We start from the raw sequence: 16,314 nt of genomic DNA, 5'->3' as shown, positions 1-16,314 counted from the left end.
CATCAAACACTCCCAGGACAGGTACAGCACGGGGTTAGATACAGAGTAAAGCTCCCTCCGCACTGCCCCCATCAAACACTCCCAGGACAGGTACAGCACGGGGTTAGATACAGAGTAAAGCTCCCGCTACACTGTCCCCCATCAAACACTCCCAGGACAGGTACAGCACGGGGTAAGATACAGAGTAAAGCTCCCTCTACACTGTCCCCATCAAACACTCCCAGGACAGGTACAGCATGGGGTTAGATACAGAGTAAAGCTCCCTCTACACTGTCCCCATCAAACACTCCCAGGACAGGTACAGCACGGGGTTAGATACAGAGTAAAGCTCCCTCTACACTGTCCCCATCAAACACTCCCAGGACAGGTACAGCACGGGGTTAGATACAGAGTAAAGCTCCCTCTACACTGTCCCCCATCAAACACTCCCAGGACAGGTACAGCAGATGGTTAGATACAGAGTTAAGCTCCCTCTACACTGTCCCCATCAAACACTCCCAGGACAGGTACAGCACGGGATTAGATACAGAGTAAAGCTCCCTCTACATTGTCCCCATCAAACACTCCCAGGACAGGTACAGCACGGGGTTAGATACAGAGTAAAGCTCCCTCTACACTGTCCCCATCAAACACCCCCAGGACAGGTACAGCACGGGGTTAGATACAGAGTAAAGCTCCCTCGACACTGTCCCCATTAAACACTCCCAGGACAGGTACAGCACGGGGTTAGATACAGAGTAAAGCTCCCTCTACAGTTTCCCCATCAAACACTCCCAGGATAGATACAGCACGGGGTTAGATACAGAGTAAAGCTCCCTCTACACTGTCCCCCATCAAACACTCCCAGGACAGGTACAGCACGGGGTTAGATACAGAGTAAAGCTCCCTCTACACTGTCCCCCATCAAACACTCCCAGGATAGGTACAGCACGGGGTTAGATACAGAGTAAAGCTCCCTCTACACTGTCCCCCATCAAACACTCCCAGGATAGGTACAGCACGGGGTTAGATACAGAGTAAAGCTCCCTCTACACTGTCCACCATCAAACACTCCCAGGACAGGTACAGCACGGGGTTCGATACAGAGTAAAGCTCCCTCTACACTGTCCCCCATCAAACACTCCTAGGACAGGGACAGCATGGGGTTAGATACAGAGTAAAGCTCCCTCTACACTGTCTCCCATCAAACACTCCCAGGACAGGTACAGCACGGGGTTAGATACAGAGTAAAGCTCCCTCTACACTGTCCCCCATCAAACACTCCCAGGATAGGTACAGCACGGGGTTAGATACAGAGTAAAGCTCCCTCTACACTGTCCCCCATCAAACACTCCCAGGATAGGTACAGCACGGGGTTAGATACAGAGTAAAGCTCCCTCTACACTGTCCCCCATCAAACACTCCCAGGACAGGTACAGCACGGGGTTAGATACAGAGTAAAGCTCCCTCTACACTGTCCCCCATCAAACACTCCTAGGACAGGGACAGCATGGGGTTAGATACAGAGTAAAGGTCCCTCTACACTGTCTCCCATCAAACACTCCCAGGACAGGTACAGCACGGGGTTAGATACAGAGTAAAGCTCCCTCTACACTGTCCCCCATCAAACACTCCCAGGACAGGTACAGCACGGGGTTAGATACAGAGTAAAGCTCCCTCTACACTCTTCCCCATCATACACACCCAGGACAGGTACAGCACGGGGTTAGATACAGAGTAAAGCTCCCTCTGCACTGTCCCCCATCAAACACTCCCAGGATAGGTACAGCACGGGGTTAGATACAGAGTAAAGCTCCCTCTACACTGTCCCCATCAAACACTCCCAGGACAGGTACAGCACGGGGTTAGATACAGAGTAAAGCTCCCTCTACACTGTCCCCCATCAAACACTCCCAGGACAGGTACAGCACGGGGTTAGATACAGAGTAAAGCTCCCTCTACACTGTTCCCCCATCAAACACTCCCAGGACAGGTACAGCACGGGGTTAGATACAGAGTAAAGCTCCCTCTACACTGTTCCCCCATCAAACACTCCCAGGTCAGGTACAGCACGGGGTTAGATACAGAGTAAAGCTCCCTCTACACTGTCCCCCATCAAACACTCCCAGGACAGGTACAGCACGGGGTTAGATACAGAGTAAAGCTCCCTCTACACTCTTCCCCATCAAACACTCCCAGGACAGGTACAGCACGGGGTTAGATACAGAGTAAAGCTCCCTCTGCACTGTCCCCATCAAACACTCCCAGGACAGGTACAGCACGGGGTTAGATACAGAGTAAAGCTCCCTCGACATGTCCCCCATCAAACACTCCCAGGACAGGTACAGCACGGGGTTAGATACAGAGTAAAGCTCCCTCTACACTCTTCCCCATCAAACACTCCCAGGACAGGTACAGCACAGGGTTAGATACAGAGTAAAGCTCCCTCTACACTCTTCCCCATCAAACACTCCCAGGACAGGTACAGCACGGGGTTAGATACAGAGTAAAGCTCCCTCTACACTGTCCCCATCAAACACACCCAGGACAGGTACAGCACGGGGTTAGATACAGAGTAAAGCTCCCTCTACACTGTCCCCCATCAAACACTCCCAGGACAGGTACAGCACGGGGTTAGATACAGAGTAAAGCTCCCTCTACACTGTTCCCCCATCAAACACTCCCAGGACAGGTACAGCACGGGGTTAGATACAGAGTAAAGCTCCCTCTACACTGTTCCCCCATCAAACACTCCCAGGTCAGGTACAGCACGGGGTTAGATACAGAGTAAAGCTCCCTCTACACTGTCCCCCATCAAACACTCCCAGGACAGGTACAGCACGGGGTTAGATACAGAGTAAAGCTCCCTCTACACTCTTCCCCATCAAACACTCCCAGGACAGGTACAGCACGGGGTTAGATACAGAGTAAAGCTCCCTCTGCACTGTCCCCATCAAACACTCCCAGGACAGGTACAGCACGGGGTTAGATACAGAGTAAAGCTCCCTCGACATGTCCCCCATCAAACACTCCCAGGACAGGTACAGCACGGGGTTAGATACAGAGTAAAGCTCCCTCTACACTCTTCCCCATCAAACACTCCCAGGACAGGTACAGCACGGGGTTAGATACAGAGTAAAGCTCCCTCTACACTCTTCCCCATCAAACACTCCCAGGACAGGTACAGCACGGGGTTAGATACAGAGTAAAGCTCCCTCTACACTGTCCCCATCAAACACACCCAGGACAGGTACAGCACGGGGTTAGATACAGAGTAAAGCTCCCTCTGCACTGTCCCCATCAAACACTCCCAGGACAGGTACAGCACGGGGTTAGATACAGAGTAAAGCTCCCTCTACACTGTCCCCATCAAACACTCCCAGGATAGGTAGTTTGTCTTGTTAGACCTCTCCGCTGGTTACTGTGTTTTATTTAATTTATTCACAGAGTGTGGCTGTCGCTAAGACTAATTTTAGAACAAAAAGATCAAAGAAAACTCCAGCACAGGAACAGGCCCTTCGGCCCTCCAAGCCTGCACCGACCATGCTGCCCCGACTGAACTAAAACCCCCTACCCTTCCGGGGACCATATCCCTCTATTCCCATCCTATTCATGTATTTGTCAAGATGCCCCTTAAAAGTCACGACCGTATCCGCTTCCACTCCCTCCCCCGGCAGCGAGTTCCAGGCACCCACCACCCTCTGTTTAAAAATCTGCCTCGTACATCTCCTTTAAACCTTGCCCCTCGCACCTTAAACCTGTGCCCCCTAGTAATTGACTCTTCCACCCTGGGAAAAAGCTTCGGACTTTCCACTCTGTCCATGCCCCTCATAATCTTGTAGATTTCTATCAGGTCACCCCCTCAACCTCCGTCGCTCCAGTGAGAACAAACCAAGTTTCTCCAACCTCTCCTCATAGCTAATGCCCTCCATACCAGGCAACATCCTGGTAAATCTTTCCTGTACCCTCTCCAAAGCTCCCACATCCTTCTGGTAGAGTGGCGACCAGAATTGAACACTATATTCCAAGTGCGGCCTAACTAAGGCTCTTTAAAGGTGTGACAGCTTTATTGAGGAACCCTCATGTTGTCGATGACAACTGAATGTCTCGCTCGGCCCAGTTCAGAGGGGGAGAGTTCAGAGGCGACCATATTGCTGTGTGTGTGTGGGAGGGGGGGCCTCCGGAGTCACATGGAGGCCAGACCGGGTAAAGACGGCAGATTTCCTTTCCGAACAGGGACATTAGTGAACCAGATGGGTTTTTACGACAGTCGATGACAATTGTCATGGTCACCGTTACTGCTTTATAATTCTAGATTGGATGGTCTTGGATCTACAGGTCCTCTGGCTAATCAAACCCATCGCTGACATTTTTGAGCTCCTCAAGGCACTTCCCACATTGTCTAAATCTTGAAATGCTTCTTCTGTTCCATTCTCCCTCGTCTGTTTATCCATCTCCCCCCTCCGCTCTTAAATGCATCGACACTATTCACCTCGCCCACTCCCCGTGGGAGCGAGTCCCACATTCTCCCCCACTCCCCGTGGGAGCGAGTCCCACATTCTCCCCCACTCCCCGTGGGAGCGAGTCCCACATTCTCCCCCACTCCCCGTGGGAGTGAGTTCCACATTCTCCCCCACTCCCCGTGGGAGTGAGTCCCACATTCTCCCCCACTCCCCGTGGGAGTGAGTCCCACATTCTTCCCCACTCCCCGTGGGAGTGAGTCCCACATTCTCCCCCACTCCCCGTGGGAGTGAGTCCCACATTCTCCCCCACTCCCCGTGGGAGTGAGTCCCACATTCTCCCCCACTCCCACCATGGGAGTGAGTCCCACATTCTCCCCCACTCCCCGTGGGAGCGAGTCCCACATTCTCCCCCACTCCCCGTGGGAGCGAGTCCCACATTCTCCCCCACTCCCCGTGGGAGCGAGTCCCACATTCTCCCCCACTCCCCGTGGGAGCGAGTCCCACATTCTCCCCCACTCCCCGTGGGAGTGAGTTCCACATTCTCCCCACTCCCCGTGGGAGCGAGTCCCACATTCTCCCCCACTCCCCGTGGGAGCGAGTTCCACATTCTCCCCAATTCCCCGTGGGAGCGAGTCCCACATTCTCCCCCACTCCCCGTGGGAGCGAGTCCCACATTCTCCCCCACTCCCCGTGGGAGTGAGTCCCACATTCTCCCCCACTCCCCCGTGGGAGCGAGTCCCACATTCTCCCCCACTCCCCGTGGGAGCGAGTCCCACATTCTCCCCCACTCCCCGTGGGAGCGAGTCCCACATTCTCCCCCACTCCCCGTGGGAGTGAGTTCCACATTCTCCCCACTCCCCGTGGGAGTGAGTCCCACATTCTCCCCCACTCCCCGTGGGAGTGAGTTCCACATTCTCCCCACTCCCCGTGGGAGCGAGTCCCACATTCTCCCCCACTCCCCGTGGGAGTGAGTTCCACATTCTCCCCAATTCCCCGTGGGAGCGAGTCCCACATTCTCCCCCACTCCCCGTGGGAGCGAGTCCCACATTCTCCCCCACTCCCCGTGGGAGTGAGTCCCGCATTCTCCCCCACTCCCCCGTGGGAGCGAGTCCCACATTCTCCCCCACTCCCCGTGGGAGCGAGTCCCACATTCTCTCCGACTCCCCCGTGGGAGTGAGTCCCACATTCTCCCCGTGGGAGCGAGTCCCACATTCTCCCCCACTCCCCCGTGAGAGTGAGTCCCACACTCTCCCCCCACTCCCCGTGGGAGCGAGTCCCACATTCCCCCCCACTCCCCGTGGGAGCGAGTCCCACATTCCCCCCCACTCCCCGTGGGAGTGAGTCCCACATTCTCCCCCACTCCCCGTGGGAGTGAGTTCCACATTCTCCCCCACTCCCCGTGGGAGCGAGTCCCACATTCTCCCCCACTCCCCGTGGGAGCGAGTCCCACATTCTCCCACACTCCCCCGTGGGAGCGAGTCCCACATTCTCCCCCACTCCCCATGAGAGCGAGTCCCACATTCTCCCCCACTCCCCGTGGGAGTGAGTCCCACATTCTCCCCCACTCCCCGTGGGAGCGAGTCCCACATTCTCCCCCACTCCCCGTGGGAGTGAGTTCCACATTCTCCCCCACTCCCCGTGGGAGTGAGTTCCACATTCTCCCCAATTCCCCGTGGGAGCGAGTCCCACATTCTCCCCCACTCCCCGTGGGAGTGAGTTCCACATTCTCCCCCACTGCCCGTGGGAGTGAGTTCCACATTCTCCCCAATTCCCCGTGGGAGCGAGTCCCACATTCTCCCCCACTCCCCGTGAGAGTGAGTCCCACATTCTCCCCCACTCCCCGTGGGAGCGAGTCCCACATTCTCTCCCGACTCCCCCGTGAGAGAGAGAGAGTGTGTGTGTGAGAGAGAAGGAGTGTGTGTGTGTGAGAGAGAAGGAGTGTGTGTGTGAGAGAGAGAGAGGAGTGTGTATGTGTGAGAGAGGAGTGTGTGTGTGTGTGAGAGAGGAGTGTGTGTGTGTGTGTGAGAGGGAGAGGAGTGTGTCTGTGTGAGAGGGAGAGAAGGAGTGTGTGTGTGTGAATGTGAGAGAGAGGAGTGTGTGTGTGAGAGAGAGGGGAGTGTGTGTGAGAGAGAGAGAGAGGAGTGTGTGTGTGAATGTGAGAGAGAGGAGTGTGTGTGTGAGAGAGAGGGGAGTGTGTGTGAGAGAGAGAGAGAGGAGTGTGTGTGTGAATGTGAGAGAGAGAGTGTGTGTGTGAATGTGAGAGAGAGAGTGTGTGAGCCTCAGTCCGGGGCTGGGATAATCTCCTCTCGGGGCCTCCCTCTTACTGACAAGAGCCCCAGCTGTTGGCCTGTGATAAACTGGGCTCCTCCCTCCGAGCTAGGCCCAGCCTGGGCATGTGGGGGCTGGCCCATGCCTCACAGGGCAGCTTCCATCTGTAGCTTCTGCACTGTAACCCTGAGAGAAATGGCCACTGGACCTTTGTCCCAGCCCCAGGGAACCAGGCCTGGGAGCCAGGGACTGGATCTCTGTCCCCCCCCAGGGAACCAGGCCTGGGAGCCAGGAACTGGATCTCTGTCCCCCCCAGGGAACCAGGCCTGGGAGCCAGGGACTGGATCTCTGTCCCCCCCAGGGAACCAGGCCTGGGAGCCAGGGACTGGACCTCTGTCCCCCCCAGGGAACCAGGCCTGGGAGCCAGGGACTGGGTCTCTGTCCAACCCCGCTAGAGAACCAGGCCTGGGAGCCAGGGACTGGGTCTCTGAACCCGCAGTGAACCAGGCCTGGGAGCCAGGGACTGGGTCTCTGAACCCGCAGTGAACCAGGCCTGGGAGCCAGGGACTGGATCTCTGAACCCGCAGTGAATCAGGCCTGGGAGCCAGGGACTGGATCTCTGAACCCGCAGTGAATCAGGCCTGGGAGCCAGGGACTGGGTCTCTGAACCCGCAGTGAATCAGGCCTGGGAGCCAGGGACTGGATCTCTGAACCCGCAGTGAACCAGGCCTGGGAGCCAGGGACTGGATCTCTGAACCCGCAGTGAATCAGGCCTGGGAGCCAGGGACTGGATCTCTGAACCCGCAGTGAATCAGGCCTGGGAGCCAGGGACTGGGTCTCTGAACCCGCAGTGAATCAGGCCTGGGAGCCAGGGACTGGGTCTCTGAACCCGCAGTGAATCAGGCCTGGGAGCCAGGGACTGGGTCTCTGTCCAACCCCGCTAGAGAACCAGGCCTGGGAGCCAGGGACTGGGTCTCTGAACCCGCAGTGAACCAGGCCTGGGAGCCGGGGACTGGGTCTCTGTCCAACCCCGCTAGAGAACCAGGCCTGGGAGCCAGGGGCTGGGTCTCTGAACCCGCAGTGAATCAGGCCTGGGAGCCGGGGACTGGGTCTCTGAACCCGCAGGGAACCAGGCCTGGGAGCCAGGGGCTGGGTCCCTGTCCCCGCAGTGAACCAGGCCTGGGAGCCAGGGGCTGGGTCCCTGTCCCCGCAGTGAATCAGGCCTGGGAGCCAGGGGCCTAGATGTCTGTATCTGTAACGACTTTAATCAGGCAATTGAGGTGTGTCTGTGAGATTCGGAGCTCCCTGATTAAGGGCCAAATTGCTGGGCCAATCAGGGAGCTTCTTGCTTTGTATTTAACCAGGCGTGTCAGTTCCTCTGGGACTCCAGCTGTAGTAAGAACTCTTACTGTGTTTACCCCAGTCCAACGCCGACATCTCCACATCATGACTCCAACTGTAGACAGCGAACTGAAAGCACTCTGTATGCTGTTGTCGGGCTTGTAAATAAAGGGATTTGGGTGAAGGGGCTTCTGCCTCCGAGGATTTATTTAAGTTTCCACCCCCCTCTCCCTCCCCCCACCCAGTGAACCAGGCCTGGGAGCCAGGGATTGGATCTCTGTCCCCCAGGGAACTAGGCCTGGCTGGATTGGGGCCCCTCCCTATCTCTGCAATCCCCTCCAGGCCCGACAACCCCCTCTCTATCTCTGTAATCTCCTCCAACCCCTACACCCCTCCCTATCTCTGTAACCTCCTCCAGCCCCTACACCCCTCCCTATCTCTGTAACCCCCTCCAGCCCCTACACCCCTCCCTATCTCTGTAACCCCCTCCAGCCCCTACACCCCTCCCTATCTCTGTAACCTCCTCCAGCCTCTGCACCCCTCCCTATCTCTGTAACCCCCTCCAGCCCCTACACCCCTCCCTATCTCTGTAACCTCCTCCAGCCCCTACACCCCTCCCTATCTCTGTAACCTCCTCCAGTCCCTACACCCCTCCCTATCTCTGTAACCCCCTCCAGCCCCTACACCCCTCCCTATCTCTGTAACCCCCTCCAGCCCCTACACCCCTCCCTATCTCTGTAACCTCCCCCAGCCCCTACACTCCTCCCTATCTCTGTAACCTCCTCCAGTCCCTACACCCCTCCCTATCTCTGTAACCCCCTCCAGCCCCTACACCCCTCCCTATCTCTGTAACCCCCTCCAGCCCCTACACCCCTCCCTATCTCTGTAACCTCCTCCAGCCCCTACACCCCTCCCTATCTCTGTAACCTCCTCCAGCCCCTACAACCCTCCCTATCTCTGTAACCTCCTCCAGCCCATACCACCCCCTATCTCTGTAACCTCCTCCAGCCCCTACACCCCCTCCCTATCTCTGTAACCTGCTCCAGCCCCCTACACCCCCTCCCTATCTCTGTAACCTCCTCCAGCCCCTACACCCCTCCCTATCTCTGTAACCTCCTCCAGCCCCGACACCCCACCCTATCTCTGTAACCCCCTCCAGCCCCTACACCCCTTCCCTATCTCTGTAACCTCCTCCAGCCCCTACCACCCTCCCTATCTCTAACCTCCTCCAGCCCCTACATCCCCTCCCTATCTCTGTAACCTCCTCCAGCCCCTACACCCCTCCCTATCTCTGGAACCCCCTCCAGCCCCTACACCCCTTCCCTATCTCTGTAACCTCCTCCAGCCCCGACCACCCACCCTATCTCTGTAACCTCCTCCAGCCCCGACACCCCCTCCCTATCTCTGTAACCTCCTCCAGCCCCTACACCCCCTCCCTATCTCTGTAACCTCCTCCAGCCCCTACAACCCTCCCTATCTCTGTAACCTCCGCTTTATAACATTTTCCACTCCCTCCCGTGTTTACCCCTTCGATCTGACCCCTTCGAACCCGTTACCGACCCGTTGACGCGTGGGGAGAGTTTCTCCCTGTTCCCCCCCCCCCGACTCCGTCCAAAAAATTTCCAGGTCCACTTGCCGATGCTCCTGACCTTAAAAGAGCCCAGTTGGCCTCCTGCCCCTCCCGCCTCTCTTTCCCCCACCCCCTCAACAGGCAGACCCTTCGGCCCATCGCTCTCCTGCTGGCCCTCCCTGACCGGTGTTGCTGTGCCCTTGCAGGTGACTGCTGGCTCTTGGCTGCCATTGCCTCCTTGACGCTGAATGAGAGAATCTTGCATCGGGTGGTGCCGCACGGACAGAGTTTCCAGCACCAGTACTGCGGAATATTCCATTTCCAGGTATACCGGGAGGGCAGGGGAGCTGGGGAGGGGGAAGGTGGGGCGGGGGGGCGGTGGACGGGAGGGGGAAGATCTTGAGTATCATCGTCATCTCTCTCTCTCTCTCCTCGCAGTTCTGGCAGTTTGGCGAATGGGTGGACGTGGTCATTGACGATCAGCTCCCGGTAAAAGATGGCAAGCTGGTCTTTGTGCATTCCGCCGCGCGCAACGAGTTCTGGAGCGCGCTGTTGGAGAAAGCCTATGCCAAGTGAGCCCAGTCGCAGGCCGCTCGCTCGCTCGGTGACAGTTCCCTCCCTCCACCCTCCCTGTGCGAGTCTAGACAGGGGGCGAGCAGACTCGGGGGTGGGGGAGCGGCGTAACTGAGTTCAATTCATCTCCCCAGCCCTTCCCGTCGTCACCGCAAACCAGTCGGTCTCTCAGCGTCCTCCCAACGTCCCCGAAGATTTTCGGCACTTCTTTATTCGAAGGCTGCTGTTGAATCTGGCCCCATCGGCCAGTGCCTTGCAAATCCTAACGCCCCCCCGCCACTCCCCGTTGCGTAAAGGCGTCGTGGTATTGTCACTGCCACCCTCACTCACCATAATGAAGGGGCAACGCTCCGAAAGCTCGTGCGACCTGTTGGACCTTAACCTGGTGTTGTGAGACTACTTACTGTCCATAAAGGGAGACAGGACTGTGCTGGTATCAGAAATCATAGAATAGAAACGCTACAGTACAGAAAGAGGCCATTTGGCCCATCGAGTCTGCACCGATCACAATCCCACCCAGGCCCTACCCCCACATCCCTACATATTTACCCGCTAATCCCTCTAACCTACGCATCTCAGGACACTAAGGGGCAATTTTTTAGCAAGGCCCACTGTCACTGTTAAAGTTTATTTATTAGTGTCACAAGTAAGGCGTACATTAACACTGCAATGAAGTTACTGTGAAATTCCTCTGCGCTAGTAATCCAGAGTCCTGAGGTCCTGCGTTCGAATCCCACCACAGCAGATGGGTACAATTTAAATTCCATCCATAAAAATCTGGAATCCAAACTCACGGTGGTGCAGTGGGTTAGCACTGCTGCCCTCACAGCGCCAGGGACCCGGGTTCGATTCCCGGCTTGGGTGACCGTCTGTGTGGAGTTTGCACATTCTCCCCCCGTGTCTGCGTGGGTTTCCTCCGGGTGCTCCGGTTTCCTCCCACAGTCCGAAAGATGTGCGGGGGTTAGGGTGCTAAATTCTCCCTCAGTGTAACCCAGAACAGGAGTGTGGCGACTAGGGGGATTTTCACAGTAACTTCATTCCAGACAGGCGTCTGGAATCTGCTGAACCGCGCAGGTGAGGCGGAGAGGCTAAAATGTAGCCTCTAAAGAGCCTCCAGATGCAGAGAGAAGTCGGGCCAGTCTGAACCGTCCCCTCGCTGTGAATATTAACAAGCCCCTCCCTCCTCCTCATTGACTCCAGACCCAGAAACTGCTCTCGCTGCCAAACACTTATCTCAAATTCCGAGAACCAGACCTTTTATTCAGTATCAATATCGTCCTGCATCCTCCATCTCACCCGATAATCATTTCAAACTTTATCTGCTCTGCCCCCGTCCGTTTATCACACTGCTTCACTCTGATCTGTCATCTCCCTATCTCTGTTATCTCCCTGCACTTCCCCCCCTGTTCTCCGTCCATCGCTGTTGCTCACTCTGTCCATCTCTCGCTCCATCTCTTTTTCTGCTCCTGTCTCCCTTCCTCCTTCTGTCACCCCCTCACTCCTTCTGTCATTCCCGTTCTCTCTCTCTGTGTCCCACACTCCCTCTCTCTCTCTCTGTCCCCTCTCTCTCTCTCTCTCTTTCTCTCTCCTCCTCTCTGACCTCCCACTCTCTCACCTCCTCTCTCTGTCCCCCGCTCTCTCTCTCTGTGTCCCCCCGCTCTCTCTCTCTCTGTGTGTCCCCGCTCTCTCTCTCTGTCCCCCGCTCTCTCTCTCTCTGTCCCCCCGCTCTCTCTCTCTCTGTCCCCCCGCTCTCTCTCTCTGTGTCCCCCCGCTCTCTCTCTCTGTGTGTGTCCCCGCTCTCTCTCTCTGTCCCCCGCTCTCTCTCTCTCTGTCCCCCCGCTCTCTCTCTCTCTGTGTCCCCCCCGCTCTCCCAGGTTAAGTGGTTGCTATGAAGCGCTGTCCGGCGGAAGCACGTCGGAAGGCTTTGAAGACTTCACGGGAGGGGTGACTGAAATGTATGACCTCGGCAAATCACCGGCGGACCTTTACCGGATTATCCAGAAAGCCCTGGAACGTGGCTCCCTCATGGGATGCTCCATAGATGTAAGTGCCGCGTCTGCTATGCTTACTTGGGCTGGAGTCGGGAATGTCCCAAGCCTCGGGAATATCGGAGAAGTTGGGAATATCGGAGGGGTTGGGAAACCGGAGCACCCGGAGGAAACCCACGCAGACACGGGGAGAATGTGCAGACTCCGCGCGGACGGTGACCCAAGGCAGGAATCGAACCCGGGTCCCTGGCGCTGTGAGGCAGCAGTGCCAACCACCGTTGCACTCATAATGTACAAAGAGACCTGGGTGTCTTTATCTATAAATCACTGAAGACCTACGTATAGCTGCAGCAAGCTGTGAGGGAGGCTAATGGAATGTTAGTCTTTATCGCGTGAGGGTTTGAGTGCGGGAGTCGTGAGGTGTGGCTTCAGTTGTATAGAAGCTTGGTTAGATCACATCTGGACTGCTGCGGGCAGTTTTGGTCCCCTTACCTCAGAAAGGACATTATTACCACAGAGTGAGTGCGGCAAAAGTTCACCAGACTCGTTCCCGGGGATGGCGGGACTGTCTTTACGAAGAGAGATTGGGAGAAACAGGACTTGTATTCTCTTGAAGCTTCACAGAACAAGAGGAGATCTCACTGAACGCTACAAGATACTGAATGGAATAGGCAGGGGGAGATGTGGGTAAGATGTGGGTAAGGTGGGGAGTCGAGAACCAGGGGGCACAATTTCAAAATAAGGGGGAAGCTAATTAGGACCGAGATAGGGAGAAATTTCTTCACCCAGAGGGTGGTGAATGGTTGGAATTCTCTGCCCCCAGGGGGGAAGCTCAGTCGCTGAGTGTGTTCGAGGTAGAGATTGATAGGTTCCTGATTCACAAGAGGGTTACCGGGATCGGGTGGGTAAAAGGCATTGAAATGTCCGATCAGCCATGATTGTGGATGGTGGAGCAGGGTCGATGGGCTGAATGGCCTCCTCCCGTTCCGAAGCTATCGTTATAAACCCAGCCAGGCCTCTCTGGGGAGGGCTACCCGGACTGGACTTGCATGGTGACTCCCAATCTCCCTCCGGCCTCATTGGGTCTCTGAAGTTACCCCGGCGACAGACCCTCCCTGACATCGGACCACTAACCTACACCTTCTGAGGGCAACTAGGGCTGGGCAGGAAATTATAGAATCCCGACAGTGCAGGAGGAGGCCGAAGGCCCATCGAGTCTGCCCCGACCACAATCCCACCCAGGCCCTATCCCCGTAACCCCACATATTCACCTGGCTAATCTCCCTGACACTAGGGTCAATTTAGCACGGCCGATCCCCCTAACCTGCACATCGTTGGACTGTGGGAGGAAACCGGAGCACCCGGAGGAAACCCACGCAGACACGGGGAGAACGTGCAGACTCCACACAGACAGTGACCCAAGCCGGGAATCGAACCCGGGTCCCTGGCGCTGTGAGGCAGCAGTGCTAACCACCGTGCCACCCACGGAGCCTGCAGGAGTGATGGCGGGCAGGTTTTCCGCTCCTGCTCTCAGTCAGTGACTCCCCTGGGGTTCGCGCCTAGTTGCCCTTTGACCCACGGTTCCTGGCTAATGCCCCATGGGTCCTTCCAGCTCCCGGTGCTTGAGGGTTACTCTACGTTCTCGTGAGTGTCTCGCTTTCTCTGTCGACTGGGTCATTGCAGGGTGGGGGGGGGGGGGGGGGGGGGGGCGGGGGGGGGGGGGGGGCGGTTTGGGACCCGTACAGGGAGGTGTTTGGATTCTAATTCCCCCACCTCTCTGCCGCTCCCCGTCGCTGGGGTCTGTAACTGGTGTTAAATGAGGCTCCTGAAGACTCTGCCTCCATTTTGTTTCCTCAGATAACCAGTGCGTTCGACATGGAGGCCGTAACCTTTAAGAAGCTGGTCAAAGGTCACGCTTACTCTCTGACCGGGGTCAAGGAGGTCAGTCTGCAACAACCGGTCCTCAACACATGGGGCTTGTAATCACACACCGCTCGCAGATGCCGCGCCCGCAGACCTGGCACCCGCAGGCACGGGGCCCGCAGACACGGCGCCCGCAGACACGGCGCCCGCAGACATGGCGCCCGCAGACACGGCGCCCGCAGACACGGCGCCCGCAGACACGCGCCCGCAGACACGGCGCCCGCAGACACGGCGCCCGCAGACACGGCGCCCGCAGACACGGCGCCCGCAGACACGGGGCCCGCAGACACGGCGCCCGCAGACATGGCGCCCGCAGACACGGCGCCCGCAGACACGGCGCCCGCAGACACGCGCCCGCAGACACGGCGCCCGCAGACACGGCGCCCGCAGACACGGCGCCCGCAGACACGGCGCCCGCAGACACGGGGCCCGCAGACACGGGGCCCGCAGACACGGGGCCCGCAGACACGGGGCCCGCAGACACGGGGCCCGCAGACACGGGGCCCGCAGACACGGCGCCCGCAGACACGGCGCCCGCAGACACGGCGCCCGCAGACACGGCGCCCGCAGACACGGCGCCCGCAGACACGGCGCCCGCAGACACGGTGCCCGCAGACACGGCACCCGCAGACGCTCTCTCCCTCTCTCACCCACTCTCTATTAGAGAGCGACTGTGCTCTCTGTTGCTGAGTAATGGACTGTGCTCTCTGCTCTGTCCCAGGTCCCGTGTCGTGGAGGTTTGGTCAAACTGGTGCGACTGAGAAACCCATGGGGAGAGGTGGAATGGACCGGAGCCTGGAGTGACAGGTAGGTGGGATTGTCCGCGGACCTCCCCGTGCGCCCAATCTCCTGGAAGGAATGCCCTTCTCCGCCAAGCGTGCCCGGCTGACTGGCGTGGGATCAGGGGGTAAACCTCCAGGGCCTTGGAGGAGACAGGATCCTGAGATCCATTTCCCCTCAGTGATCAGTCTGAATCCCCCGGGGATTAGTGGGGTTAGTTTGGGGATTGATACAGGGCTATGGGGAGTGAGTGGGGCAGTGGGATTAGCTTGGGGATTGATACAGGGCTATGGGGAGAGAGCGGGGCAGTGGGATTAGTTTGGGGATTGATACAGGGCTATGGGGAAAGAGCGGGACAGTGGGAGTAGTTTGGGGATTGATACAGGGCTATGGGGAGAGTGCGGGGCAGTGGGATTAGTTTGGGGATTGATACAGGGCTATGGGGAGAGTGCGGGGCAGTGGGATTAGTTTGGGGATTGATACAGGGCTATGGGGAGAGAGCGGGGCAGTGGGGGTAGTTTGGGGATTGATACAGGGCTATGGGGAGAGCACGGGGCAGTGGGATTAGTTTGGGGGTTGATACAGGGCTATGGGGAAAGAGCGGGGCAGTGGGATTAGTTTGGGGATTGATACAGGGCTAAGGGGGAGAGCGAGGCAGTGGGATTAGTTTGGGGATTGATACAGGGCTATGGGGAGAGAGTGGGACAGTGGGATTAGTTTGGGGATTGATACAGGGCTATGGGGAGAGAGCGGGGGCAGTGGGATTAGTTTGGGGATTGATACAGGGCTATGGGGAGAGAGTGGGACAGTGGGATTAGTTTGGGGATTGATACAGGGCTATGGGGAGAGAGCGGGGCAGTGGGGTTAGTTTGGGGATTGATACAGGGCTATGGGGAGAGGGCGGGGCAGTGGGATTAGTTTGGGATTGATACAGGGCTATGGGGAGAGAGTGGGACAGTGGGATTAGTTTGGGGATTGATACAGGGCTATGGGGAGAGTGCGGGGCAGTGGGATTAGTTTGGGGATTGATACAGGGCTATGGGGAGAGAGCGGGGCAGTGGGGGTAGTTTGGGGATTGATACAGGGCTATGGGGAGAGCACGGGGCAGTGGGATTAGTTTGGGGGTTGATACAGGGCTATGGGGAGTGAGTGGGGCAGTGGGATTAGTTTGGGGATTGATACAGGGCTATGGGGAGAGAGTGGGACAGTGGGATTAGTTTGGGGATTGATACAGGGCTATGGGGAGAGAGCAGGGCAGTGGGATTAGTTTGGGGATTGATACAGGGCTATGGGGAGAGAGTGGGGCAGTGGGATTAATTTGGGGATTTATACAGGGCTATGGGGAGAGTGCGGGGCAGTGGGATTAGTTTGGGGATTGATACAGGGCTATGGGGAGAGTGCGGGGCAGTGGGATTAGTTTGGGGATTGA

At 57.4% G+C, this 16,314-nt stretch overlaps 1 protein-coding gene across 5 annotated transcripts in view; it reads left to right on the top strand.

The window, feature by feature from the left end:
* LOC144488160 (calpain-1 catalytic subunit-like) overlaps positions 1–16,314 on the top strand; it is a 63,590-nt gene that overhangs the window by 20,890 nt on the left and 26,386 nt on the right. For all 5 annotated transcript variants that reach the window (XM_078206186.1, XM_078206185.1, XM_078206184.1 and 2 more), the window contains exons 4-8: positions 9,828–9,946; positions 10,060–10,193; positions 12,069–12,237; positions 14,040–14,123; positions 14,827–14,912. In XM_078206186.1, coding sequence (XP_078062312.1) covers positions 9,828–9,946; positions 10,060–10,193; positions 12,069–12,237; positions 14,040–14,123; positions 14,827–14,912 — 592 coding nt within the window. The remainder of the gene's footprint in view (positions 1–9,827; positions 9,947–10,059; positions 10,194–12,068; positions 12,238–14,039; positions 14,124–14,826; positions 14,913–16,314) is intronic.

The sequence above is a fragment of the Mustelus asterias genome, unplaced genomic scaffold (assembly GCF_964213995.1).
Source record: "Mustelus asterias unplaced genomic scaffold, sMusAst1.hap1.1 HAP1_SCAFFOLD_1342, whole genome shotgun sequence".
Classification (NCBI taxonomy): Eukaryota; Metazoa; Chordata; class Chondrichthyes; order Carcharhiniformes; family Triakidae; genus Mustelus; species Mustelus asterias.
The sequence above is the reverse complement of the archived record's forward strand: the minus strand, read 5'-3'. Positions and strand labels throughout refer to the sequence as shown.